This window comes from Phocoena phocoena, chromosome 8, assembly GCF_963924675.1.
Source record: "Phocoena phocoena chromosome 8, mPhoPho1.1, whole genome shotgun sequence".
In the NCBI taxonomy this organism is placed as follows: domain Eukaryota; kingdom Metazoa; phylum Chordata; class Mammalia; order Artiodactyla; family Phocoenidae; genus Phocoena; species Phocoena phocoena.
Genome location: NC_089226.1, coordinates 98,090,734 through 98,118,241, shown reverse-complemented (window position 1 = coordinate 98,118,241; position 27,508 = coordinate 98,090,734). Strand labels below are relative to the sequence as shown.

The following is a 27,508-nucleotide window of genomic DNA, read 5'->3' as shown; positions in this document are numbered from 1 at the left end:
CTAGTGGCCAATGGAGTAGGCGCCTGAGTCCGTGGACTGCTTCTCCTCTGTGGTCTGGTCGCTGGGGTACACGGGGTTGGCCGAGGCCATGACCTTCAGCGTGGTCTCATTCACCTGCAGGCAGAAGGGCTGGCATGATTGCGCTCTGACTGCGGGCAGGGTCCTCCTATGGGCCCCCGTGGGACAGACTCAGCCTTTGGGGCTCGCAGCCCGGTCATAGGGGAGCTAGAGCAAGTCTGTGACCCCAAGACTCTTCCCATGCACCTCAAGGGCAAACAGACCTGAGCCAACCAGTAGCAGGATTTGTCCCTCCCCGAAGCAAAGAGGGGACAGTGAGTGGATGCAGACGATGACCACAGAGCCCACTCTTGGCCAGAGCCCCTCTTGTCGGGATCCCCAGTACACACTGAGGCCCAATGAACTCCCCTTCAGAGGCCCCCAAGAGGTGGGCCCCTGAGAGTCTGGGCTCCGGCTCCCCTCCCTGCCCTGTTCCTCTGCCTCTCGTGGGCGCACCCCACCCTCCCCGACTCACCTCCTCAAACTTCTTGGCTTTGTACTGGTCGGCCCCCTTGAGGAAGTTTAGCAGGATGATGTCGCAGAGGACAGTCCCCTGGAGGTGGAGAGCAGGGCGGCTGAGCGGGGCTGCAGGGCGGGGGGCAGTGCAGCGGGAAGCACGGGCGGCAGGCGGGACTGCCCTTGCGGTCGGGGTAAGTCCTCCAGAGACACCTGACTGATGGTTCCTCTTAGGAAAACATCGAGGGGCCTTGCAGAATATCTCCAGAACCCACCTCCCCAGCTCCTGGGGTGAGCCCAGACCAGACTGCAGAGGGAGGACTTGGTGGGAGAAGCAGAGGGACCGCGGCGGTCCAAGTCCCTGGGGAAGGGACTCTGTCCCCACCTTGCCAGCTGGGCTCTGTTCCTTGACCGGGCTCTCAGGTCTGGGAACCCTGGAGTCTCCTTGCCCCCCTACACAGTGGCGAACGGGGACTCTGTAGCGGGTCGGGGGCTGCCGTGGAGTGAGTGAGCTCTCCAGGACTGGAGATGTTCACGCAAGGGCTGGCCCAGCAGGGAGGTGAGGGCAAGAGGTTGGGCTCACCGTCTGGGAAGGAGAGGGTCACCGCTTGCCCAAACCCTGCCAGCCTGGGCCGCACCCTGAGTGGCCTCCGGACTGAACCCAGAGGGGCTGCACTCACCACTCCCACAGAGGTGAAGGCTGCCACAGAGCTGATGATCGTGGGAATGATGTCAAACTTGCCAGCCTGTGTGCGCAAAGACCCAGGTGAGTGGGCACAGCCCCAACAGGTCCGGGGCGAGGCCTGATGTGGAGCTTGGACCCCCTGCCGGGAAGACCCTGAAGCCTGCAGGGCTCTTGGTGCATCAGCAGGCCTCACCTGCTGTGGACATGTGACCAGCGAGGGTCTCAGAGCTGGTCAGTGGCAGGACCCTGCCCCCAGAGGAGCCTCTTTAGGGCCCAGGATGGGTCCAGGTTTCCTCCCCTATCCCCCATGTCTGCCTGGCCCAAGGACTCACATTTCCATACACCAGCACGTCGAAGCGGATGCCGAAAGCCTTCAGAAGCGTGCGGTACTCACTGCCGTTCTCCGTCTTGTAGTACTTGGCAAACCTGGAGGCCAGAGGGGAAGGTGGCTCCCACTGTGGGCTCCCGTCTCTCTTGCCTGAAAATTCAGGGGCCTCTAGAGCCCTATGACCCTCACCTACCGAGCAACCCTTACTGATGGTTTGGTGGGACACCTGCCGTGGTCCTCCCTGTGTGGTGAGCTGAACCCCTCCCTGCACAGGCGTCACCTTGGGGGTTTGTTAATAAGGCAGATTTCCAGGCCCCACCCTGAGCCCGCGGAATCAGCATCTCTGTGGGTGGAGCCCAGGACTCTGTCTTTTAAATAACGTCCCTAAATGATTCTGAGGTGTATGAAAGTTGGAGCCCAGCTGGACTCCAAGCTTCTTCAGTTCTCTTTGTTTGGGTATCCCAGGGCCCAGCAGGGGCTCCCCTCTCCACAGGCTTCTCAGCCTACTTGGGTTCAAAGCCTGGTTCTGCCACTTGTCAGCTGTGCAACTTGGGCCAGTTGCTTAACCTCTCTGACACTCAATTTCCTCATTTGTGAGTGGGAATAATACAGAAGTCCCGCTTCGAAGGGTTGCCATGAAAATTGAATGAAACCACGTGTGTCAGAGGTTTAGAATAGTGTCTGGAACAAAGTAAGCACTCCGGAAATGCTCACTGGTGTTGATACTGCTGAAAAAATACATTGATTTCTAGAGCAGTTTTAGAAAGTGTCTTTAGACACCTCATCTCACAAACTTGTGGGAGAGGGATGTGACTGTCTGTTTTTCACATGAGGCTCCAGGGGTTAAGTGACTGGTCCAGGGTTACCCAGCTGGCTGAGACCTGGTGCTGGATTTCCTCCAGTTCAAGAATTGGTCCTCTGTACCTTCTCTGCCTGGGCTGCTGGCTGCCAGGAACCGTGCTGGAGACTGGTAAGAATGATCGCATTTAATTCTCACCAAACACAGTGAGGTGGGTGTTCACACCCCCATTTGGAAGATGCCTGTGGGGTGAAGGGACCCTCCTGTAGTCTCACAGTCAGTAAGGATTCGAATTGCATTTGGCTTTTGGCTTCTAAAGCCAGTGCGTTTCCCCTTACACGGCTCTGCCCACCACGGGCGAAACTCTAACGTTAGCAAAGTGCAATCTCTTTGGGCTACTGTCCCAAAGCTGTAACACAGGCTACTGATGCCAGCATCCCAGGAAAATGGTGAGGATTAAGTGAGAGGATGGTCGAGAACGAACTCAGAAACCTCTGTAACTGTGTGGCATCGACATCGGTCTCATTCGGTGCCTCCCTTTCAGTGTTTCCACTCCCCAGAGATTCCCAGGCCAGTCCCAGGCCTCTCCCAGCACAAAGAGGGAGTCTGAGAAACTCCTTCCCTGGAAGTGTTCCGTGATTGACGTGACGCCCCTCCCAGGGATGTTTGTCTTCCAAACTGTCCAGCAGGGAGAATGAAGTGCTGAGCTCAAGGGGATACATAATGGAGAGCTCACGGGCAGGGGAGGAAGGTCATCTGCGGTGGGGAAGAGCCTCCTTACGCTGTAAGTATCGGCCACTGTCTGCTCTGGCTGCCAGGGAACTTCGGGCTCAGGCAGAAATGAGTTAAAATCCTGGCTGCATCACTTGCCGGCTGTGTGGGGCCTTTTAGGGGACTTAGCCCTCAGGGTTTGACTTCCCACGCCTATAAAATGGGGCTGCTCAGGCCCCCTTTGCAGGTCTGTTAGCGAGAAGGGTGACCCCTGAGACCAGCCCTTCGAGGCAGGTGCTCTCCTGATTCCCATGTTGGACATTTTGCCCACCCCTCCACACCCAGTCTCTGCCCTTCTCTGTGGGGCCTGGGAGCCTGGTCTGCAAAGACTGCTTCCTTCCTGCCCTCTGGTTCCAGCTGGGTTCAGGAAACCAGACGGTGGGAGGGAAGAAGGGCGAGGGCTTTTCCTCTCCCAGTTCCTCTGCTGACTTCCCTCCTGAGGCCCAGAGCCTGTCGGGTACAACCCCTCTCCAGTCCTGTGACTGCTCCCTCTCCTTGCCCTGCCCGCTTAGCTGGTAGCAGCCTTCCTGTGGTGGCTGCTCTGGTCCTTCCCAGGCTCCTAGCTTCCTTTAAACTGCCTGCATCTTTGCACACAGTCGTCCTTTTTTTTTTTTTTTTTTTTCCCCCGGTACGCAGGCCTCTCACTGTTGTGGCCTCTCCCGTTGCGGAGCACAGGCTCCGGACTCACAGGCTCAGCGGCCATGGCTCACGGGCCCAGACGCTCCGCGGCATGTGGGATCCTCCCAGACCGGGGCACGAAGCCGCGTCCCCTGCATCGGCAGGCGGACTCTCATCCACTGCGCCACCAGGGAAGCCCTTACAGCCTTTTTAAGGCCTTAGTCAGGTAACGGGTGCTTTACTTGGGCACACGGCTACAGCCCTGCCCAGGCACAGGCAAGACAGAAGATGGGCCGCCCTCCCCCTGCACTCCTTCCTGACCCAGCTAAACCTCTCCAGGCCTGAGCTTCCTGTTCTGTAAAATGGGGATGGTAAGGGTCAGTGTCCTGGGAGGAAACAGTCAGTGGTCTCAAAAGGGACGACTGCCTGAATTGGAATTTTGATCCACCTTTACAACTCCAAAATCTGTGCTCTTAACCCAGAACTGTCCTGCCTCTGAGCTCTAAGTGGCCATTAAGGACACAGGCAGCCCTCGTGCTGGATCTCAAAGCCCTTCTGCAGTCTGTGTTCTGTCTCACATCACGGGAGAATTCACGGCCCTTGTCTGAGACGTGTGGCAACTGAGAGATGGAGACCAGGCAAGGGTGAGAGGTGGGTCACAGATGCTAAGGGCCGGGCAGAGCCTGGGACTGTGGTCCTGAGGGCTACATCCCCAGCCTACGGCTGCAGCCATGGAAAATGCTCTGACATGGACCCGAACAAAAAGTCAGCATCCTGGGCACTGCCGTTCAAAGCAGGGCTGGCTAAATTTATCTTGGGAAGGAATGTGAAGGGAACAGGGAGAAAACCCAAAGCAGACTTGGTTTTCCTCCAGCACCTGCCTTCCAAGAGGCAATAAGCATGATAAGATCATATCTCACCACCCACACACCATTGGAGGGAGTTTGGCAGGGACTGGTTCTCTACCCAGGAGGGCAGGAGGAGGGACAGCTCTTGGTGGGTGGGGGGAGGCCCCCGCTGCAGACAGGGGAAGGACCCAGACATCCTGACTTCTGCACTCAGTGTGGCCAGTGGAGATCACAGAATCTGGCCCAACCCTGTGGCAGAGATGGGCTTGGCATTCACCAGGGTCTGGGTTATCTTCTCTCCTGGCACCCGGCTGGACCATATTTCCCAGCCGCCTCGCATCTAACCTGGGCCCTGTGACTAGTTCTTGTCAATAGACTGTGAATGGAAGTGAGGTCTGTTACGTCTGGGCTGACGTGTGTTAGAGTTGTGTGCCTTCCTCATCCTCCCTTTCCTCGTGGCCAGGTGCTGTAGAGCCAGGGGAGAACTGAGGCCCTAGAGGAGACTGATCCATAGGTGGCAGGAGCTCAGATCCCTGAATGACTGTACGGAGCTCCCCACCCACCCTGACTCACAGGGCACTGTGCCATGAGCAAGACACAAACCTTTGTGCTGAGCCACTGAGATGGGGGGGCTGTTTGTTACAGCAGTTAGCAATATTTACGCTGACCATTACAAACTCTTATAATGTTATTGCTGAGAAGACTGAGGCTCAGGGAGAAGAAGTATTTGCTAAAGGACAAAGAATGAGTTAAAATTGGGAGTAATTCAACATTAGACAGAGAGAGGGTAAGGATACCACATTCCTAGGAATAAACCTTCTAAGAGAGTCCAGGAGATCTATGTGTGGTTCTATGGCTGTCTTTAACTAACTTTTTGACCCCTGGCAAGTCACTCAACCTCTCTGAGCTTTTTACCTCAACTGATAAATGAGAGTAAAAAGAGCTACAGGAAGGATGAGATGAGATATAGTACGTGCCCAGATATAGTACGTGCTCAAGTCATGTCCCTTTCCCTTCTTATCCTGAGATCAAGGTAAAGTGAAATAATAGTATCTAGACTTGTCTGAACCATTACGCTCTCCGGCCTCCTGGAGATAATAACATTAGTAACAATAATGGCCAACATACATTAAGTCCTTACTGTGTGCAAGGCACTGTGCTAAGTGCTCTACACCTACTAACTCATCTAATAAACACAGCCACCCCATGAAATCCAGTACTGCTGCAATTCCCATTTCACAGATGAAGAATCGGGATCGGAGACGTTATGCCACTTGTCTAAGGTCACACCACCAATAGTCAGGGCGTGCAGATGGGATTCAAAGCAGGGCGGTCCAGTTCTAGAGCCCACACTCTTAGCCAGTATCCCAGACTGGGTTTTTTTTTTTGTTGTTGTTGTTGTTGCCTGGTTTCTGTTAGGCCCTGGCTAATTTCTTTCAAGTTCCCCAGCTGGGAGCCCCTTTTGTATTTACAGAATGACCCAGAGTCATCAGGTGGGAGTAGAACAGAAAGCATAGGAGAGCCATGAAGTGTACGAAGAAGGACCCCAACCTCCTCATCTAAAAAGGGGAAGGGGCCTTCCTTGGCCCGGCTCACCTCTCTTTTGACGTGTTCCCTCTGTTCTCTCATTATCGTCAATGAACTCTCTTGCAACAGGGGAAAAAAAAGGGGTGTGGGGGGGAAGGGCTTGGAATTCCCTGGTGGTCCAGTGGTTAAGACTCGGTGCTTTCACTGCCGTGGGCCTGGGTTCGATCCCTCGTTGGGGAACTAAGATCCCATAAGCCACACAGCGTGGCCAAATAAATAAATAAATAAATAAAAGGGCTGAGCTACCCCATGCCTGGGCCCTGATTTCTCCCAAATCCTCCGATTTCTACCTCTCCGGCTTTGGTCTTCTCGTCTGGGAAGTAGAGTTGGTGAGAATGATACCTCCATTCAACACCTTGGCCTGGAATACCACCCTCCCCTCAACCTGGCTGGGTCCACCTTCCCAGCCTCATCTGCAGAACCCCTCTCACTGCACACACACCACGCTATCTGCTTCCTGTACTCCCCGAACACACTCCATAGACAGACTTCTGTGCCTTTGCCCATTCTGTTCCCCTCTCCTCCCCTCTTCCACCGTGCAAACTCCTATTCATCCATTAGGGCCCAGCTCCGTGGCCTCTCATTTATTTCTACATTCAGCAGATCTTTGGAGCACCCTACCCTATGCCAGGCATGGTGCTAGGCACTGCTGATCCATTGGCAAGCTCTGCTCTCATGCGAGGAAGAGAAATACGAATGAACCATGCAATCCCATAAATACGTAGAATCGGACATAAGGGCTAGGAAGGAGAAGAGCGCCATTCTAGAGCACAGGTAGTCAAGACGCTGGATGGAGGCTGGAGGGTCAAGGTAGGCTTTGGGGGAAGTGCCGTGAAAGCTGAGACTTGAAGGATGGAGAGCTGAAAGGTAAGAAGGACACAGCGGGGGCAGCTTTCCCGGCTGAGGGATCTGCAAGCCCTGTCAAGGGAAAGGACGTGGTGTTTTGAAGAAGCTCAGAGAGAGCCCTGGCGGGTGGAGGACAGAGCCAGTTGGAAGTGGCCGTGGCTGGTACACCTGGCCCTGGCTGCCACAGCCAGTGTGCATCTCTCTTCCCACTTCCACGTTCAGGGACTTCATGCTTTAGCTTGAAATTGACCATGGTGGAGCATTTCCACTACGGAAATCGGCAGGCCCTACAGATCAGCACCGTTTTCTTTTTCTCCGGAGAGCCGGCTTACCAGTGTAGCACTGAGGCTGTGAAGTCCCCCTCGGCTACCTTTCCTGTCTCTGCTGGGATCCAGGCCTCTACTCCAGTACCTGCCACACCAGACTGTAGTTAATAATTGGGACTATTGACTACAAGCTAGATCTCACTGTCTCTCTTTGCCCAGGGGCCTACCCAGCGCAGCAAGGAGTGGGGTAAATGCTTGCTGGAGGGATAAACGGATTTCGGAGATTCTCGACATCTCGCAGATGGAGCTTAGCGATGTCAGCCTCCAGGTTTCCTCCTAGTGACTCGGGCTTCTGCATTCCTCGCTGTTCTTCAGGTAGAGCTAGTACAAGGTGGTAACAAAGGCTGTTTCTCTCCTCAGCAGAAACATTTAGGTCTGGCAGCTGGCTGGGTGGGAAAGTAGGCGCTCTTGGTGGGAACAGCCCCTGTGGAGGGGAAATGGGGGAAAGGGTAGGGAGGTAATACACGTGCAGTGCTTACTCCAGCTAAGCGCTAGGCTGGAGACTTCCACACCCATTATTTCTGAGGCCTCGTAACAACAGCTCCATGGCATAGTTGCTGGCTTAGGGGCTCTGAAACGAGACAGTCCTGGGCTGGAATCCTGGCTTTGCCACTTGAATGAGCTACATAACCTGGGGCACAGTGCTTTATTTCTCTGAATCTCAGTTTCCCCAGGTGTGAAATGGAAATATAGCCACAGCTGCAGGCTTATTAGAGAGGATTCCATGAACTGCTGGAGGTGAAGGCTGAGCACGGCCCCGGCTCGCAGCTTTCTGTGAATATTATCTATCACCATGAGGCGACGCTGTCCAGACTCTCCAGGCTGGAGGGAAGCATCACAGCTCTCCTCAGGCTACTGGGCCTGCAGGGGCACAGCTGGGATCTGAACTCAGGCCTCTTGAATCCTGTTCACCCACTGCTCACCCACTGCTGCTTCCCTGAGAGAAGATCCAGAAAAGAGAGTTCACTGCAGCCTCAGCGGCAGGCAGGGAGCTTGTTCAGCTGGTGCCTGAGAAAACACCTCAGCTGTGGAGGAAAGCAGAGTGTGGCCCTGACTGTGACGATGCCAGAACTATCCGGGGAGAGATCAGAGCCCAGACACCGCCCAGACACCTGGGCAATTATTAAAGCAGTGGCTCCTATGTAACTTCAAGGAGTCTGGATAAGAATAGCTGCGATAAAAAGTGCTATGTGGCTGACGGAAGAAGTGCTGAGCCGGGAAAGGGAAGGAAGCCTGGGGGCGGGGCGGCACTGGCAGGGATGGCCATTGGGGTTGGGAGGCCCCCTGAGCCTGGGTGTTTGAGTGAAGTGGGGACAGTCATCTGGTGCGCTGACTACCCTCCACGATCCCAACACCCAGTCTCTGATCGTGGGCCCCTGAAGGCTGACCTCTGCAGGCCACGTTCCTGCCCCTCTTTGCCTCGGGTTTCTGGGGGGGGTGCGTTGGTTACTGGGAAGCACTGGCCGGCACTGGCCGGGGATCAGAGGGTGGGAAGGAGAGAGGTGGGGTATTTATTCCACCTGCTGCTTCCCTGCGGTTCTGCCTGAGGCTGTATTGCTCTGTGGCTGCTCCTGCCAGGGACCCCAGCTCTCGGCCAGGCTCCCATCCTTTCCACCGGCTGGGGGACTAGGGGTGGAAAGAGCTCCCACGCTGTTAGGCCCTGTGTGTGAGTTTCTTCACAAACCCCAGCTGAGCCTGCTTTCCCACCAGGCCCCTCACCGAGATACCTGTTCTGTGACCAGACAGGAAGCCCCCAGCACAGGACTGAATCGAACACTTCTGAGGCCTGACAGTACCGAGAAGCTTGTGTGTGTGTGTGTGTGTGTGTGTGTGTGTGTGTGTGTGTGCGCGTGCTATCTCTTGCCTCAAGCAGCAACAGATAAAGAATGAGTAAGTTACAGAGTCAACTACCATAATAAGTCACTTGTCAGAGGTATCGCTGCAGGGTGGTGTGGAAGCTACATTCCACTGTGATATATGTCCCAGGTCTAGAAATAAGAGTGCATGCTTCAGCGGCCCAAGTTTCCAGAGCCCTTCCCCAGATGCCCACATGCACTGATTCAGACTTTTAGAGCTTAGAGATGATCACCTTTAACCAACCCATTTTACAGAGGAGGAAACTAAGGCCCACGGAGGGAATGAGACTTGTCAAAAAAATCACACTGAGTTTTTGTGGCAAGACCTGAACCATAGCCTGTGTCTCCTGACCCACAGCCTGGACACTGCTGTTTCACCTCTACCTCATCTTAATTATTCTTGGCTCGCCCCAGCATCAAATGTTTTTTTGTATAAACATTTTTGTTATTTGGTTTCAGGTTTACCATCTCCACTAGATTAAAAATTCCTTGATCGCAGGAACTGGTCCCGTTCATCTCCGGGTCAGCCGCGAAGCCCAGCACACGATATAATTAGATATTAAAAGAAATCCTCAAAGCCCTCCCCCACTTTAGCCAGGAGAGGTTCCCTGCCGCTGCCCGCACACCTCCAGTGAGAGGGAGCCATTACCTGTGGGCGCAACCCAATTCAGCTATGGACAGCTCCAACCCTTAGCAGCGCTCCCCCACGCTGAGCTGACATTTGTAATCCTCGGCAGTCAATAAGCTGCATGGAGAAGGGTTTTTATCACCACATTCAAATCCCTTGGAAGCTCTCAGACATCTGTTTAGAAACGATCCATCTCCCAAGAAGTGGTGGAAATTCCTTCCCAAAGCGGCGACACGTAACTGTTACAACAGCAACAAACTTGCGGGATCTGGGCTGGGCCTGCAAGGGAAAACTTGGGCCTGGAATCCGGGCGTCTAAGTGAGGGAGGTGGTGTTCTCAGCAAAGCTTTTGCCTGGTAGCAAGTAATTTTGCCAGCTGAAATATACTTTTTACAGTTGATTTTATACTGATGGGAAAATATCTCCTGGCAGGCTCACTGCATGGGGTTGAGGCAACATCCTTCCAGCAGGCGGGACTCTTCCCCTTGGAGAAGGGTCCCAAGCTATAGTGATTTACTCATGTTCTAGGAATCTAATCCACCTCAAAGGAAGACATTTAAAATACGGCTTGTTTGATCTTTTTTTAAAAATTGAACATATTACTATTTATCTTTAATGAGGCAGGGAAGGTTCAATGGACACAGAGCTAGAAGATACACCTGAGAGCCTGGTTTACTAGCTGTCTTATCCTTGGCAGCAATCTTTTTTTTGGCCTCAGTTTCTTCATCTGTAAAATGGAGGAACCTACCGGTCCTGCCAGGATACCTGTGGCTGTGAGCACATGCTCTGGAGCTAGCCTGCCAGGGTTTGCATTCCAGCTCCAGCACCACTTGCTGTGTGGTTTTGGGCAGATAAATGCAACCTCTGAGCCTCAGATTTCCAGCTCTAAAATTCTCCCTCTTTGGAGTCAATGGGATAATCCACAAAGAGCACTTGCTAAGTCCCAGGCTCACAGGTAAGTGCTCAGTGAGTGTTAGCCAATATCTTCTACCCATAAGGTTGGTGGTTGTGAAGATAGGGTAGACACGGAAGTTAGCAAGGGCTGAATAAATTCAGGATTGCTCTAATTGCCTTGCCTCTCACCGTAAGCTAAAGAAAGTGAAGGGGAAAATGGATCAGGGAGAATTCAAGCAAGTATGCCCCATCCAAGAGGGCCTTCACATGTCTCTGTGGAAATGATGGAAATGGCCGCACTTAACACATATTCTATGGCTTTTGAAAGGAGAAAAGTCCAGATTGGAGAAAGGTGATCAAAGCCGAGGGTGCAGTTCGATTCTGTCTCTGTCAGTTGGCCTGAGATCTTGCTAATCTGCATGTTACAACATGGAAGCAGAACCCGCGCCAAATTTCAGAGCTTCACGAAAGCCGCTGTGGGTACATTTCCAACACGAAACGATCACTAGAAACACCTACAGCACGAGGAACATCTAGCAGCTGAACGAGTGTTTTTTGTCCCAGACACCGAGAGAGGAAATCCAAAACTGCGTTGCCTTTTAGTAGCAAGGCTGTCTTAGGAACTCTCAGGGGAGGAACAAGAAATCAGACATTGCTAAACGCACCATTTTTCTTCTCTCCCATCATTCCAGCAATCAGGATGGGGGCGGGGAGGGGAGGGGAGGGGGGTGGTATATCCCTTATAGCTGCTTTTCTTTTCTTGTTTTCTTTTTTGCAAGCAATGTGTCGGTGGAAGGTGTGCTAGAATCAATGGGTAGATCAGGTCCCTGGCTTTGAGGACCAGCGTTCCTCTTCATGAGGCCGTGTAACCTTGGGCAAGTCTCAAAATCTTTCTGAGCCTACCTTGGGGGTGAGGGGTAGACAATGAGCTATAAATCCTGTCGAAAATACGTGTGAAAGGGCTTTGCAAACTTAACCCTAGGGGCTCTTAATCTGAGGTCCAGGGATAAGCTTTTAAAGGCCTTCAGAGTCCTGGAATTTTATGTCGCATGAATATAAGTGCAGAGAAAAAAGATGGACAAACCGCCCAAGTGGTTAATTTCCTGCAAAAGGAGTAGGACTGGGGGAGGGAGGAGAGTTTTCATGTCATTACTCTGTTTGGCTTGGATGTATTATTCAGAGAATGGATTTAATCTTATTTGTAGAAATAAAGTATCCTTCATGAAAAAGAAATTGCCTGGAAAAATTGCTCACGTGTAAGAATATGTGCATTTTTCTTGGGCAATCAGTGCTTTCACCAGGGGGCATGAAAGGCTCAGAGACCTCAAATAGTTAGGGCAGGGCTGTGATATCACAAAGGAAAGTTGTCAAGACCTGTGCTGGGCACATAGCACAGGGAGATCAGCTCGGTGTTTTGTGACCACCTAGAGGGGTGGGATAGGGAGGGTGGGAGGGAGGGAGGGAGACGCAAGAGGGAAGAGATATGGGAACATATGTATAGGTATAACCGATTCACTTTGTTATAAAGCAGAAACGAACACACCATTGTAAAGCAGTTATACTCCAATAAAGATGTAAAAAAAAAAAAAAAAAAAAAGACTTGTGCTGGGTATCTCCTCTGACCATGCTCCCCTCTACCCCACACTTGGACAGTCACCAACGTCCCGTTACTGCCCCCAGACACCACACTATCCTTTGTGGTTTCCCTATATCCTTCGAAACAGTCTCTGTATTCAACTCTCTTCAAATTACCCAGTTTGCAGGTGCCATCTGTTCCCTGCTGGGACCCTGACTGATACAGTATTTATTTATTTATTTTTGGCCACGAGGCACGTGGGATCTTAGTTCCCCGAAGAGGAATCGAACCTGCGTCCCCTGCATTGGAAGCGCAGAGCCTTAACCACTGGACTGCCAGGGAAGTCCCCCGATACAGTATTTTAATAGACGCTCACACAGACGCACATGTATTCACTGACACACTCACACCCACTCACCAACTCACACAACTGATGCACACACACCCACATGTCCACACTCACTCACATATACTCATTCACAAACACACACACACCCACTCCTGGGCAAATGCACACTCAGTACTCCCTCGGCAACACTGCCTGTTCCCAGCACTTTGGGGAATGCAGTGCTCTGGTTAAAGTCCTGCTCTGGTGAGCTAAGGGTGCACCAGCCATGCAGGAACCCTGCCTCTGGGGCCCGTCACCCTGCACACCATGGAATTCGCGATTCTTGCCAGTTCTTATTTTTAGAAATGCTGCACTTTGTCTGGGACTAATGTGGACGAACCCACCAACTGCACACCCTCAAGGTACTTGGAAAGGTTAATTTAGATGGACAGCACCAGGTGCTTTGGGTGGGAGTTGAAAGGAGACACGTTTTAGTTCAATATGAGGTCACCTCTCCAATAATCAGAGTCGTCAACGATGGACGGACCTTTTCTGGGGCTGCACCGCCAAGAATGATGTAGGACTTGGGAGCAAATGACGTCTAAGGAGACTCTAAGGTGCACCCGTGACCTTGGGCTCATCATTTCCCCCTTTGGAGGGTCTGCTTCCTTATCTGCTAAATGACCGCCTTAGTCTAGGTCTCTTCAAGGGGTCTTTAACAGCTCTAAATTATCTGAGTCTCTGAGTCTGCAGGCAAAGATCCTCAGGGGTGGGGGCGGCATTTGGAAAGGAGCTGCAGACGTAATTAGTGATGGAAATGCGAGTCTCTAGCTGCCTCTGGATGTCAGAGTTTTCAGATTAAAACAAGGCTGAATCTTGGCTGAATGATTCCATTCCCTCCAGAGCAAATGGCAACAGCAGAACGTTGAAAAAAAAAATCTGGCCTCGGTTGGAGAGGGAGAGGCAGATGAATTTGTTTGGGAGACAAAAGGCCCGGCAAGGAATGGTGCCTCCAGCAGCTGCTAGTCTTTTAGCCTCCCGGGACCTCAGATTCTTCGTCTTTAACTGGGGATGAAAGTATCAACCCCACTGCCTGTGTTTTTCTGAGGATAAACAAAAGCGAATGACCGTAGCCTTCCTATGGGGTGGAAAACAGCCAAGAAAATGGGTTTGCGTTCAGGCACCCATGCTTGCTGGCTCTGTGACCTTGAGAGAATTACTTAACTCGCAAGCCTCCATTTTCTCATCTGTGAAGTGGGGGGACGGAAGCTCCTCCTTGGCAGGGGGTGAGGAACCTTGAGCCAAAGCACACGGGACACTTTGTACGTGGGGCGGCCAGTATTGGGCCTCTAGCAAGGAGCCTTGCGGGATTCTACAGAGCAGACACATTCTACCGCGTCATAGGAACCGCACCGCGGCTGTGCTGAACCTGGCCGTGACCCTTTTTCTCTTAACAGAGGATTCAGATGGGTGGCCTGGAGCCTCCCCAGCAGGGGATCTTAACTTAGTCTTGGGTGTCCGTGTGGTGCCAGCAGCTTGAAGGCAACATGAGGTAGTGGGTGGTCACCCAGGGGAGGGATATGAGGAAGCTTGGGTACAGCCCCCTGCTTGCCATGGCCACAGAGATTGCCCCATGCCCAGGCTACTCCTCGGGCCCTCTGGACACTCTTAAACCATAGGGTCAAACGCAGCAGCTTTGCCTCTTCATACTCCGGCCTGGAGGTTTTTGGTGAGGGGGTCAGTCATCCAGGGCCCACACCTCTCAGATGGTTTCCTTTAGGCCCCCGGGAATTGAGCTTGCAGGGTCCTTAGGGACCCTCTGCCCTGTCTCCCCAAATTTTCTCTCTCTCTTTTTTTTTTTTTTTGGCCGCACAGCGCGGCATGTGGGATCTTAGTTCCCCGACCAGGGATCGAACCTGTGCCCCCTGCAGTGGAAGCACAGAGTCTTAACCACTGGACCGCCAGGGAAGTCCCTGTCTCTCCAAATTTAACCCAAGCTTATTTAGGACCAAATCCATCTCCTGCTCTCCTGCTGTGCCTAGGGGTGATAGAGGGTAGAGGGTGGGGGCAGTGTGTGTGTGTGTGCGTGTGCGAGTGTGTGTGTGTGTGTCAGCCAAGCCACTACAAATTGGAAATAAGGAAGTCCAAACCAATTCTTCTTTAAATGAAAGACTTTGTTCTAAAGCTGTATGAGACCAAGAGTCGGGGTCTTCAAACTAGCTATATTCTTCATAAGGTCTCCTGCCAAATGAGTTATTTGGAAGGTTGAAGAATTCCCAATGGCCAGAGAGAAGTTATGAAGATGAAAACTTGCATTTTAGATCACGAGGATTTTATTAATTTGTTACTATTTTAAGCCACCATACAAATATCCTTTGTATTGATTTCAGTGTGAGGTACTGACTGAATAAATATGCCAGTTTCTGCCAGGGAGCCGAACAGTATTTTTAACCTACTTTAAAATATGTGTTGTTTCCTATGGGTTTTTTTTTTTTTAAGTTTAGAGTTGATTATGATGGCACTTTCAATTTTAAAAAATTCTTCTTTCCAGAGAATACACATATATTTTAAACTATTAAATATAAAGCTTAATGGGGCAGATAATTATTCTTTTAAACTACAAATAAAGGTGGAAAAAAAGGTGAAATGATTTTTTTTGCTTATGTTTACTATTATATTAGATAATACCACTATAACAAAGGAAATTTGAATATATAACTGAAATATATTCTTGTACATATTTTTTCCTGATACCTACCTATTTACCTAATTTAGCCTGTTTAGTGTATATAACACTGTGTCCTTAATCAGGGCCCTGCCAGAAACTTCAGGATCTTAAAAAATTAAGGGAAAAAACCTCCCCGAGAGCTGAAGCTTTTCGCACACTGGCTGATAGGCTCAAGATAATAAGGATATCATCACCATTTCATAGATAAGGAAATGAGGATGGGAGAAGGTCAAGGGCTTTTGAAGGGCTTTCAGCTGTTTCCCAGTAGTTTACCCCAAGTTCTTCTCTTTCCCTTTCTTCAAAATGGGGAGAGGGATCCCTTATGTCTCAAGGCCATTGGGAATATAACTGAGATGATACTTAAAGATTGGCATGAGGGGCTTCCCTGGTGGCGCAGTGGTTGGGAGTCCGCCTGCCAATGCAGGGGACACGGGTTTGAGCCCTGGTCCGGGAAGATCCCACATGCCGCGGAGCAACAAAGCCCGTGTGCCACAACTACTGAGCCTGCGCTCTAGAGGCCGCGAGCCACAACTACTGAGCCCATGTGCTACAACTACTGAAGCCCGCGTGCCTAGAGCCCGTGCTCCCAACAGAGAAGCCACCACAATGAGAAGCCTGCACACTGCAATGAAGAGTAGACCCCGCTCGCTGCAACTAGAGCAAGCCCGTGCGCAGCAACGAAGACCCAACGCAGCCAAAAATAAAAAAAATAAAATAAAATAAAATAAAATAAAATAAAATAATTTAAAAAAAAAAAAAAAGATTGGCATGAGTTCTTGTTTGGAAAGGCACTGAAAAACTAATGGCCATTGTAATTGTTATTTGTGACTCAGATGAAATCTCCTGGTTATGGAGAGAAATGCAAAATTTCTACCTTGTAAAATGATACCAACTATCGCCCTTGCTTTGTGAAGTGAGAAACCTCAGAAAATTCAGGGACAGGAGACGAGTGGGACTACCTACAGCTTCAGAGCCGGAGCTAAGAATGGGCTCAGAATCACAGAACCCAGCATTTCAGGAGACCTGGTCTTGTACTCTAACTGCCGGCTGGGAGCGTGAATCCTCCACACGGTCCCTCCCTGTGACGGGGAACTCACAGGATGGCCTGTCCGTCTCCGAGTGGCCGACTGCTGGAAAGTCCTTCCTAATTTTGAGCTGAAATCTGAGGGGGAGGAAGTGGGACCGTCTCTGCCCAGGAAGCGTTGCTGCCTGAAGTGTCCTTCTCTAGGACAGCCCTGCCTCCTTCTCCCGAAGTCCCAGGGGGACGGGGGTTACCTGAAGTTGTAGCCTGGGGAGACGCTGCTCTTCTCAGAAACGCTGTCGAGCCGGGTGAAGGAATATTTGGGGATGCACTGGTCCCAAGCCTTGTCCAGGTCGCACACCCAGCCAATCTTAATGCCCAGAACTCCCCCCTGGATGGAGAAAGGGGGCAGATGTGAGCCCTCCCACAGCCCCCGACTCCCGGTCCGCGGTCGGAGTGGAGTGGGTCCCGGTGCGGGGGGTGCATGTCATGACAAATGGACAAGTGATTTCTTTTCATTCTCCAGGTGGAGGACAGAGGTCGGGAGAAAGAAGAGTGGTTTGTCACACGTTGCTTAGTAAAGAAGTTCTGTAGTTAAGGGTGACCGCCCTTGAGCCTCTAAATCCTGTTTTTGGTGTCTTTAGTCCCTTAGCTACAGCCCAGGAAAGTGGCCACAGATCCACTTTCCCACAGTGTAGATCTTCTTGGAGACCTGAGGCTTCTGCCTGCAGGTGAAGCATGAAGACAGCAATGGGAAACTGAGGCTGGGCGGGAGGCAAGACCACTCAGGGCAGGGGTGGGAAGGACAGGCACAAAGCCGGTCGCAGGCCTGGGATGCCCCCACCAGGTGGCGCTGCGCCGCAGGCAGCTCCTCTTCCCCAGTAGCCGCTCCCCCTGCCCGAGGGCTCCCAGGCCAGGGAAGGGAAGAGTGGCTCGTTCCTCACCGTGCTGGCCAATTTGGCAAAATTCTGCCCCGCGAACTTGACCACATCTCCCACCCGCAAGATGGGGCAGAAGGGGGCCTTGTCGGGGTGGAAGCGGCATGTCTTCAGATCGGCGGCAGTCAGGCTGGGAAGGAGGTTTCCCCTGGGGAGGAGAGGGCAAGGTCCAGGGTTAACGCGAGGACAGTCACGCTCGGATTTTCCTCTAGCCGTCCGGAGCCTCAGGGCCCCCGCTCTCTTGGCCACTCGCCTTCTCCCTTACCTCTGTCCCTACATCTTTCTGGTGATTACCCCTCCCTCCCGTGGAAGGTTCTGTGTGCTGGGGCTCCCAGAGGGCAGGAGTCTTTACCCATGGCTCCTCTGTTGTGCCCGTCTTGTGCTTTGCATGTGGCCGACACCCACCCAGGAGTCGCCAAATGGGGAAGTCACTGAAGAGGGGCTGAACTAAGAGAAAGGGGACACGCACACTGGGCTTGAGGTGGGGAGAAGAGAGATGGGAGGAGCGCCTCGGGCCCCACCTTTGGAGGCATCCGAGTTCCAGGCCCAGGTTCAGCTTGTCCCTCCCCTGCTCTGAGCAAAAGCCCCCGTGGGTCCCGAGCCCCAGGGCAGGAGGCTGGCAGAGAAACTGGCCCCAGGGTCCACCCTGGGGAGGTTGGGAATAGGAGCCCCGGGAAGCTGGGGGATGGGGGGGAGGGTGGGGTGGCAGCACTGCTTGTAGGTTTTAGGGAGGGAGCTTGAACTCACTTCTCAAAGTTGAAGAGGGGGAAGCGGATGCTGTTCTTGATGAAAATAGTGAAGTTCTCAGCTTCCATCATGACAGGCCTGTGGGCGAGAGCAGGAGGTCTTAGCGCCTTGGGAAGAAGAGGGGAAACAGGCGCAGCTTTCACCCCCAGGGACCACCTTCCTGGGAGCATCTCCCAGTGGGCATGGCCCGCCCTGGGAGTGGACAGTACTGGGGGTGCCCAGAGATGCAGAGCTCCCCCTGCTGGCAGAGCAGAGCTGGGGTGGGTCCTCTTCCCGCCTGCCCTCCTCGGGTCCTTACATCTCCACCGTGTCCACCTCGGCGGGGCACCAGCCCTGGATTTCACAGGTCCGGAGCTCAGAGCTGTAGTTCACGCAGCGGCCCGTGAGGATCCCTGCGAGGGTGGAGCCAGAACTGCTAGGTGCACCCCTGGCCCTTCACCCCTTCCTCCCCCCACCCCTCCATCAGGGACGCACCCCCCACAACGCACACAGGGACCCTGCAGGTGGAGGTAGAGGACAGGCAGGGCCAGGGACTGGGGGTCCGTTAGCCCTGCAGGGCTCTCCCCTCCTCACTTCCTGAGCCCTAGACAAGCCAGAGGGAGGTGACAGCCCTCCCCTCACACGTGCCAAGCCCCAGGCTCCCTGAAGACCCCTTCACGGCTCGCTCTTTCTCGCCTCTGAGCCTTTGCTGCTTCTGTTGCTTCTGCCTGGAATGCTTCTCTCTCCTGCCAAATCCTACCCATCCTTTAGGGCCCATCTCTAGGAAGCCATTTGGAGTCACCCGCCAGGAACCAATCTCTCTCCCTCCCCGCCCCCCACCCCCCACCCCGGGGTCCCACGGTACCTCCGTGACAGCACTTGCCACCTCATGGCACACCTGTCTGCAGCACCATCCCTGGCCTGGGGACTCTGGGGGCAGCCCCGCTGGGCTGGCCCACAGCCAGCATCCAGCAGTGCTGGCAGCGTGACATGGAACAGGCCCATTCCCGCCCCCTCCCTTAGGGTGGCTTCTCTCCTGGGGGGGACGTGCTGCCCCCAGGGCCCCACTGACAGTGCGGGGCAGTGAGAGGTGGGGAAGAAGCTGCACTCACCCACCCCTGGGAAGCGCTCGGGCTGGCACTGGCTGTCTGACACACAGCGGAACTTCTCCTCGCTCTGCAGGGAGACAGGTGCGTGCAGGACCCGCACTGGCCCCTGCGGGGGCGGGGCCTGCCCATCGGCGGCCTCTGGAGGGTGGAGGTCCCCGGACACAGCTCCAAGGCTGGGCCCTGGGCCTCTGCTCACACCCTCACCCCACCCCCTGACCATGCTGTCCTCCCCTCACCTCTGGGCAGAATCCTTGCATCTGGTTTTCAGTTACAATCATCTTTGTGATTATGACAAACACGGAGGTGCCCTTGGGAGGAGGAGAAGGGAGAGGAAAAATGCAACGGTGCTAATTCTGTTATCCCCACTGTACAGACGAGGAAACCGAGGCTTGGACTAAGAGATCTGGCCAAGGTCACGGGGCTAATAAAAGGCAGAGGTGGGGTCCAAGCCAGGCTTTTTCCACCCACCTGGCCCTTCTTGCTCCGCGTGTTGTCCTTGATTTCAGGACAAGTTGTGCCAGGACTACAGAGAAACCCAGCTTCCCCCATACCTAGCGCTGCCTAGTGGAAAGGCAGGCCCAAGCCCCCAACACCTCCCAGATGCCGGGGAAGGGGTTCTCTGGATCACCATTGCCACAGAATCTGGTTTGGGAATCCCATTGGCACTCTCCTTGTCTTGCCCTCTCCCCTTCAACCTGCCCAGTGTCTGGGCACCCAAGCACCCTGGGGTAGGTAGGGGGACCCTACCTGGGGTGGGGTCACATAATCAGACACGTCCATGACTCGGTTGGCATAGTGTCCAAAGCCCTTCACCTTGGTCACCACCGAGGACTCAATGGCTGTGTCCCGCACCTGGTACGCCTTCTCGTGCAAGAAAACCCACCTGGGCAGGAGAGCAGGGGCGGAGAGCAACAGAGGAGGGGCTAGACCCTTCAGACAGAGGCTGGGAGAGGTCCCCTTCCTGTCAACATCAAGAGGACATGGGGTGCCTGGCAGGGGGTGCTGGAGGCATGGGCCCTGCGAGTGAGCCCTGGGTTGGCTTAAACTCATGTTTCGCTACCTTTCCCCTCACTTCCCCCTTAAAGAGCCCTTTTACCCTAATTGTACCCGCCTGGAAATTTTAATACCATAGATATCATTTATGTCCTGTTGGTGTTTTTGTGCTTTATACATTAGAAGAGTGAGGTTTTATTTTTATTCTCCAAGAACCAATTTTCACCCCTGTTGAGAACACACGGTCTTTCCCTCTCTGGCTGGCATCTGGACAGAGAAGGGAGAGGATCATAGGCCTCTCACTCTGTGCATCCCGGGCTTTGTTCACGGCTGTATCCTAGGTGCCGACACATAGTAGGTGTTCAGCAAACAAGTCAGTGAAGGCCCTGGGAGCTGGGCGCTTCGCAGAGGCTCCGGCTGTGCAAGGGTCCGGTGAGAAGGGGCAGAGGAGGAAAGGAGGGGCCTTGCCGAGCCCTCACCTGGCAGGTAAAGGGAGTCGGGTGGGAAGGGAGGAGGGGCCTGTAATCTTATTCGTTGGATTCTGCTGCCACCCAGTGGGCATTTACCTGTACTGGCTCCTCCCTGCAGCTTCAAGCCAGTGCGGGACCACGTGGATCAGGGAGGGGCCCCTTCCCTTCTTCCCTCCAAGCCTCCCCCAGCAGCAAGAAGGGGCCTGCCGACACATCACTTTTTTCCCTCTGCGTTTCCGCGAGGTGCCCACCTTTCCACGCGAAATCACCCATCCCAGCCCTCGAGGCTCAAGCCACTCTCGGCCTCAATACCACGCGGGGCCTCAATACTTGCTCCTGACAGCACGTGGGGAGGCACGTTCACCGTCCCCGCTGTGCAGACCAGACAACCTCTTCGAATATGTTTGGAAAGTGCTGCGTGTGCTCAGCTTTGGAGAACACTGGTGACGTCTCAGGGAATCTAGGAGCGCACTTTTGGAAATGGGGGGGTTAGGGTCATCTTCTGATGCTAACCAGGGTGGTATCCGGCTGCAGAACTCTATCAGATGAAGTTGAGTGGCAGAAACGGAGACTGTGGCACAGAGGAGACAAAGCTGGGGGACTCCCAGGCTGGGAAGCGGTGAGGGCAGCTCGCAGGCTGACCCAAGGAGTTTATGAGGAGGGGTTAGGACATCAAGCCCAGGAGTTTTCTGACCCCTGGGGCCCCCTGATGTTGGGAGATGCAGAGGGGAGCAGCTCCCGGGTTGTGCCGGGGTCACGGTCACTTGTGGGGTCCTGTTTATGGTAACACAGGCTGCTGACGTTTGCAAGTGGCTCCTTGTTCCGTTTTCAGAGAGAGGGTTCGGAGTCATCCCCCCATTGGGGCTTCCCGCAGGCCCCTGAATTCTGAATGCTGCCTCGGGTGGGAGAGAAAGGCTTGTCACAGCCAGCCTGGCAGAGGGCTCCTAACCTGTCACCTGTTTTACGGTTGCTGCCTTATCCCAGGCAGCATTCTGAGTGATGCACCACTAAGAGTTATTCGCCTGCTAGTAAAACGCTCCCGGGAACGTCACGCCTCCGTGGAAGTCCTCCGTGCTTTACTTCCCTAGCACTTTTCTTCTGTTTTTAAACTGGGAGGGGTTTCATCAAGGTCTCCGATGGGAGTGTGGCCCCCATAAACATCCCACCTGCCGTCTAATGTCCTGGCAGAAGGGAAGGGAGCATCGCTATTACGGAAAACGGTGAAGTCATCGAAAAGAGCGCCACCAGCTCCCGGGCTGGGGACCTTGGAGCGAAGGGAGGGAGGTTGCAGCTGGAACACCTTTGCCGCTGCTGTGCCCTCACCCGGGTGGGAGCCACAGATGCCACACACCCTTCTGGAACCTCCGTGTGTCTGGCCACGGAGCGGACACTCCTCTGAGTGTTGATCAGTGAAATGGTCTCCTGGAGCCCCTGCCCTGTCCTTAAAGTCTGGTCACATTCAGAACTCTGAGGAGTGGAGTTCAGATGATTGTTTATCACCGTACAATCAACACGGCACACGGAGTGCCGACGCGCTGAGGGTTCACTGAATCCTTACTCACAACCCAACGAGACACCTGTGTTATTATCCTCACGTTACAAACGAAGGAACCGAGGCACAGAGCAGTGTGCTAACTCGCCAAGCTGGCGTGCGGGTTCCAACCCCGGCAGATGGCTGCAGAGCCAGAGCGCTGGCAGCCGCCCCGGGGGGTCCCCAGGTGTGTTCCACTCGGGGCCTGGCCACAGCTGGCCCCCTGGTCCTTGTCCTGCTGGCCCTGCCCCATCACCAGGGACAGCACCTCCTAGCTCAGGAGAGTCTCAGGAGGAAGAGTCCAGGGCTCGAGGGACAATTAACCAGCCTCTTTCCTTCTCGTCCTCCACCCTCATGGCTCCTCTTGTGCCCAGTCGGGAGGTGAGGCCACGTCAGAATTCTCTCTCCGAGTTAAATAACAAGCGGAAGAGTTTCAGGGCCCCGTGGGGCCCAAAGACATCATCAGGGCAGCTCAAGATAAGGGGATGCTTCATTTCCAGAAGAGAGGGACTGAGTCTGTCTCCAGAGGCCAGGGCTGAGGAGATGGGGCAGGACTGAGCCTTCAGTTCTTGGCATTTACTCTGCTGCTCTGACTTGTTTTTTTCTCGCGTTCCTGGTTCATTATTTATAGAGCGGAAGGCGGGTGGCAACTCCTTGGCAGGTGGGATGTGCAGGAAGGAGGCCAGAGCAGTGTTCCAGCACCCTCCTGTCCACCCCGCCCCGGGAGTCAGGGAGGAGACTGGGGATGGTGTGTGTGTGTGTGTGTGTGTGTGTGTGTGTGCGCGAGCATGCGTGCATGTGTGTGGGGAGCAGAGGGGTCTCTTAGGAAGGTGTGAGCTGGGCCGAGCGAAAGGGGGACATGCAGGGAAATCTGAGAAATAACAACTGTCACCATCTTCCTGAGTCACCCGTCCCAGGCAGGTACGGGCTTATGTCACCTCCCCTTCCCAGAACTCTCGGAGGGGGCGTTCCTACACCCATTTTCCACATATGGGGAACTGAGACGTAGAGACGTAAAGCGACCTGTCTAAGCTCCACTCCTGTTGGTGTCGGAGCCAGGCTTCTAACCAGGTCTCCCCCTCACGGGGCTGCGGTGAAGGTGCAGGGGACACAAGAATGAAAACCACTCCTCTCTCCTGACCTGCAGGAGGGGCTTCAACACTTCTTCCCACCATAAGGCACCTGGTGTGCCGTCCAGGTGGCTCAGGGGCTACCTTGGGCCGAGAAGGCGGGATTCCACATCCCCCTCTTTAAACTAGAGAGGCTCCCCCTTTAACTGCCTTGCACGTTGAGCTCCGTAAGATGTTACACGATCAAAGCGGGTGGCCGTGCAGATGGGCCTCGTAGGGGGAGGAACAGGGCAGGAAGAGCAGGGCTGGGGTGGGTCAGGGGCGCCACCAACCTCCACAGGCCCTTCCCGTGGATGGAGCATCAAAGGGCCGGGAATGCCCTCCCTGCTGGTTTCCAGGAAGGTGGCTTCCCTGGAAACCAACCTCAGGCCAAGCGCTGCCCGCTGCTGCTGGGGACTCAGGCCCCAGGGATCTTCTTCCTCCACCTCAGGGGCCCACAGGATACAGGAAGGGCGTTGCCTCTTAGGAAGTCCCACCCCCAGAGGAGACTGGGCATTACCACCTGGGCCTGAAAAGAGAACGTGAGAAACACCTGTAAGTCCTGGCCTCTCGTGTGTGTGTGTGTGTGTGTGTGTGTGTGTGTGTGTGTGTGTGTGTGTGTGTGGTCGAGTAGGTGGTGTATTGCTGTGTGAAATGGTTGGCTCATGTCACATACGTCCTAGGTAAAGCTGTGCATCTGGTCTACCTGGCTGGGCTCATACAGAAGAGATTCAAGTTAAGCATTAACATCAAAGCACTAAAAATCTTTTCAGATTCTCTTGAGTCTAAGCCGTGATCATCCCTCTTCTCATGACTGCATGGACCCTTAACAGGTTTTCCTGTATCCACTTCTACCCACTGCAATCCTTGGTGTATCAGCCAGGGCAATCTTCCCATCTCTCTCTCTCTCTCTCTCTCTCTCACACACACACACACACACACACACACACACACACACAGGTTAAAACGCATCAGTAGCTTCCCATCCACATCCATTACTCTTCTGTAAAAACGAAAGATCTGAGGGTGTCTGCTCTGAGGGCCTCTGCCTGTGATGGCACCCCCATCTTACACCATCCTCGCCTTTGCTCTCTCTGCTCCAGCCACAAAGACCTTGTCTTCCCCGCGTTTGCCAGCCTCTTTCTCTTTGCGGAGCTGGGCTTCCCTGCCTTGAACCCCCTTCCTTCCCTTCCTTCACCTGGGCTGCTTCTACTCATCCTTCAGCGCTCGGCTTCAATGTTACGTCTCCAGAAAGCCTTCCCTTACTTCCCCGACCCGGTCAAATTCAAACACCTCTGCACTGGTGGCCCTCCTAGCTCTGTGCGGCCCTTCTTCAACCCTAAGCCACAGCTGGAATTTTACATTTGTTTGTGGAGATGACTTGATTAATGTCCATCTCTAGCACTGTCAGCTCCGTACGGGTGATGACCCTTCCTGCTTTTGCTGACTGCTCTCTCCTCGGTGCCTAACGCCTGTCATGAAGAGATGCTTGATACATTTTTTGCTTCACTCATGCAGTCCTAACAGTGCACGGGCTCATGTGCACAAAGATGGGGCTCAGGCCAGGGGCTGGGCCAAAGAGCGCACTGATGTAACTGCCAGGCACTGCTCTGCGGGGAGCTGTCAGGCTGGGAGATCGATGGGGTTGGATATCGAGACGCCAAAGAGCCTCTCACACCCGCCCCAGCAGGCTGGGCTCCAGCACTGAGGATGGAGCGTCAGACTCGATCAGCATGAGGGAGAGACAAAGGCAGTGGGGGGGGGCTGGAGCCTGCTGTGTCTACCCTCCATCAGTCTCCTGCCTGGAGCCCACGGAGCCAGGCCAGGCCGGAACGTGCTGAGGCAGCTTTTGCGCTCACCTGGACCAGCGAGGTACCATTTTGCGGCTATAAACAACCACAACCTCACATATACACGGGAACATGGAGCCTTTAAGAACCAACTTTGCCCCAGGCGCTGGACATGCAGCTGGGGAGCATTTGCAAACATCACATCTTGTGAAACCACGAGTTGGAAGGGAACTTCATTTAACGCCATTTAATCCTACCCCAAAGCTTGAATCCCTCCTCTAATATCTCCGAGAGGTGCACTGGCTGCGCAGTCTTGCCTCCAACATCCACGTGAACGGAGCCCACTGCCTCTCAGCAAGCGTGTGGAGCAAAACAAATCCCTTAATCCACGCCTGCCCACCTTTCCAGGCACACACCCGCATGCTACGCCGGCCACCTCGCAGACCAGCAGGCTCACTCTCACAGCCCCGCCCACGCGCACACAGGCCTCCTTTGATCTCCTTGCCTTAACTCCTGGCACGCATCAGTGGCTTCCTGTCTCACACGCGCAGAACTGTTGTCTCAGGGAACGGCAGGAGCCTAGAGACCCGCGTGCCAGGAAAGAAAACCCCCGAGGTTTCTGCCCAGTTTTCCTAATGCAAATGACCACAAGAAGGTCAGAACCTGTGTTTGCCGCCCCCCCGGCCATCATCTGCTCCAGGAACCTCTGTGCATATATAGCTCTGTGTGTGTGGGTGTGTGCAGCGGGTTGCCTCCAAGAGGTGGGGGCCGAGAGGGGGTGTTCGGACCTTGACGGCTCTTAAGCAACTCCCAGGATGGGTTCTAGGGTACAAAGTCAGGTAGATGTAGGGAATTTATGCCTTCTGACAAAGGGGAGCTTTTCTGGACTCTTGAGGGGAGTCCTTACATCATGTTCAGAAAAGCCACTTCTCTCCACAGAAGCTCTCCCCTTGAGTGGCATTTGCACCTGTGTTTCTCCCCACCCCTCCCCAGGGACAGAGGCCCTCACCCAATGCCCCGCTTTGTCCTGCCCTCCAAGAGCGAGGGCTTCTCCCCTTCCACCTTCTCTCAGCATCTCCCCCTGTCAGACAGGAGTTCCTCACTCCACAGCGGGTCCGTTGTCTCCTTCCCCCTCTGCCATCCTCCTGGTCAACGCGTCACCATCTCCCTTGTCTCAGCGCCTTCCCTTCCCCTTCCCTGGCTCCCCTGTCTTTCCGAGACCCCCGAAGAGTTGACTGAGGGGAATGGGAAGATGTGTGTGTGTGAGGTCTGTCTGTCCTCTGGCTTGCTTGGGGCGGGGGGAGACGAGAGAGGGGAGGGGAGCTGGTCACTTGGGACCTCTCCTGTGGAGGGTGGTGCAGGGGCAAGGGCTCCCCTCCTCGGGGTGTGTGCATAGAGGCCACTGCCCAACTCCGGAGGATTTACTGGGAAAACCAACGCATCTGGGGACCAGATCCCCGATGGCGGCAGCAGAAGCCAGTTTCTGGGATGTGGCCCCATGGAAGAGACAGTGGGTCCCGAGAGGGGAGAAGCTCAGGCAGCTGGGTGGCAACACCAGGGGCAGGACGGGGAGGACAGGATGCCGGGAAGTCCTCCTTCTTGGACCTGAGGGCCACAGACTCACCCCACAAAGTAGGAGATGATCAGAAGCTGAACGGCTCGGTTGATGATCCCAATGGTCCAGCTCTTCACAACCACCGACTTGGTGGTCTCGTAGGTGAAGAAATCTGAGATGCAGTTCATGCTGAGACAATGACCCCTCAGAAGAGACCCGATGGTGGCCTCAAGAAGGAGAGGTCACAGGGATGGGGAGACAAGAGATGGAGGCCTGGAGGGGGCAGCTTAGAGGGTCTTGAGGAATGGGGAGCCTGTTCCTTTAAGTCGGGCAACCCTAGCCCAGTGCTCAGCCTTCCTCTGCTCTTGACACTCTGGGCTGCCAAGAGTCCAGGGCCAGGGTGGGGGACCCCCTTTTTGTTCGTCTCCACCCCACTCCCCTGTGATGTCATGGCAGGGGTGGGGTCTCCAATCCCAGGCTCCTGATTGCCCAGGATGCATCTGGCTAGGGCCCTCTGGGACTCATGTTTTATCTGCACTCCGTGTACCGTTTCTGTTCCATTCTCTTATGCTGCATCTTCAGCCTGGCTCACCAGCTGCTTCATGCTCTCCTGAAAGCCCCTTGCAATATCCCACCCCCCAGCCACCTAACAGCCTGCTTGAGCTGAGTATCCCCTGCATTCCTGAGGGTCTTCCTAAAGCTGCTCGATTCTACAGCCATCCCCTCCTTTCTCGAGTTGCCACTAATAGCATGGGTCATGGGGAGGGGGTCTCTTGGTCTCCTGGGAAGGGGTGATTAAAGAGTCCTATAGTTCCCATTTCCTGCTCATGTTGGCAGTGGCTGAAGCTCTACCTCTAACACAGCGTTATCATACTGGGTTTTTTTGGGCGTTTTGTTTTACTGTCAGTTTACTTATCTGAATCATTTGTTAGATTA

General features: G+C 54.1%; 1 protein-coding gene across 1 annotated transcript; it reads right to left on the bottom strand.

The window, feature by feature from the left end:
* P2RX3 (purinergic receptor P2X 3) lies at positions 1 to 26,760 on the bottom strand. The gene is made up of 12 exons (XM_065882105.1): positions 26,642 to 26,760; positions 19,872 to 20,007; positions 19,361 to 19,432; positions 19,128 to 19,191; positions 18,335 to 18,428; positions 18,037 to 18,114; positions 17,296 to 17,437; positions 16,606 to 16,742; positions 1,531 to 1,624; positions 1,194 to 1,259; positions 533 to 610; positions 1 to 114 (listed from the first exon to the last, which is right to left on the bottom strand). The coding sequence occupies exons 1-12, from the start codon at positions 26,758 to 26,760 to the stop codon at positions 1 to 3; spliced, it is 1,194 nt and encodes a 397-aa protein (XP_065738177.1).
* Between the last annotated feature and the right edge of the window lie 748 nt (positions 26,761 to 27,508).

Excerpts from the sequence above, each read along its gene's own strand:
- P2RX3 (XM_065882105.1), bottom strand. The coding sequence starts at position 26,760 with ATGAACTGCATCTCAGATTTCTTCACCTACGAGACCACCAAGTCGGTG. Across the intron at positions 18,115-18,334 it reads GAGGTGGACACGGTGGAGAT|GCCTGTCATGATGGAAGCTG; the intron begins GTAAGGACCCGA and ends TCTCGCCCACAG. Across the intron at positions 1,625-16,605 it reads TCCCCAGGCTACAACTTCAG|GTTTGCCAAGTACTACAAGA; the intron begins GTAACCCCCGTC and ends TCTGGCCTCCAG.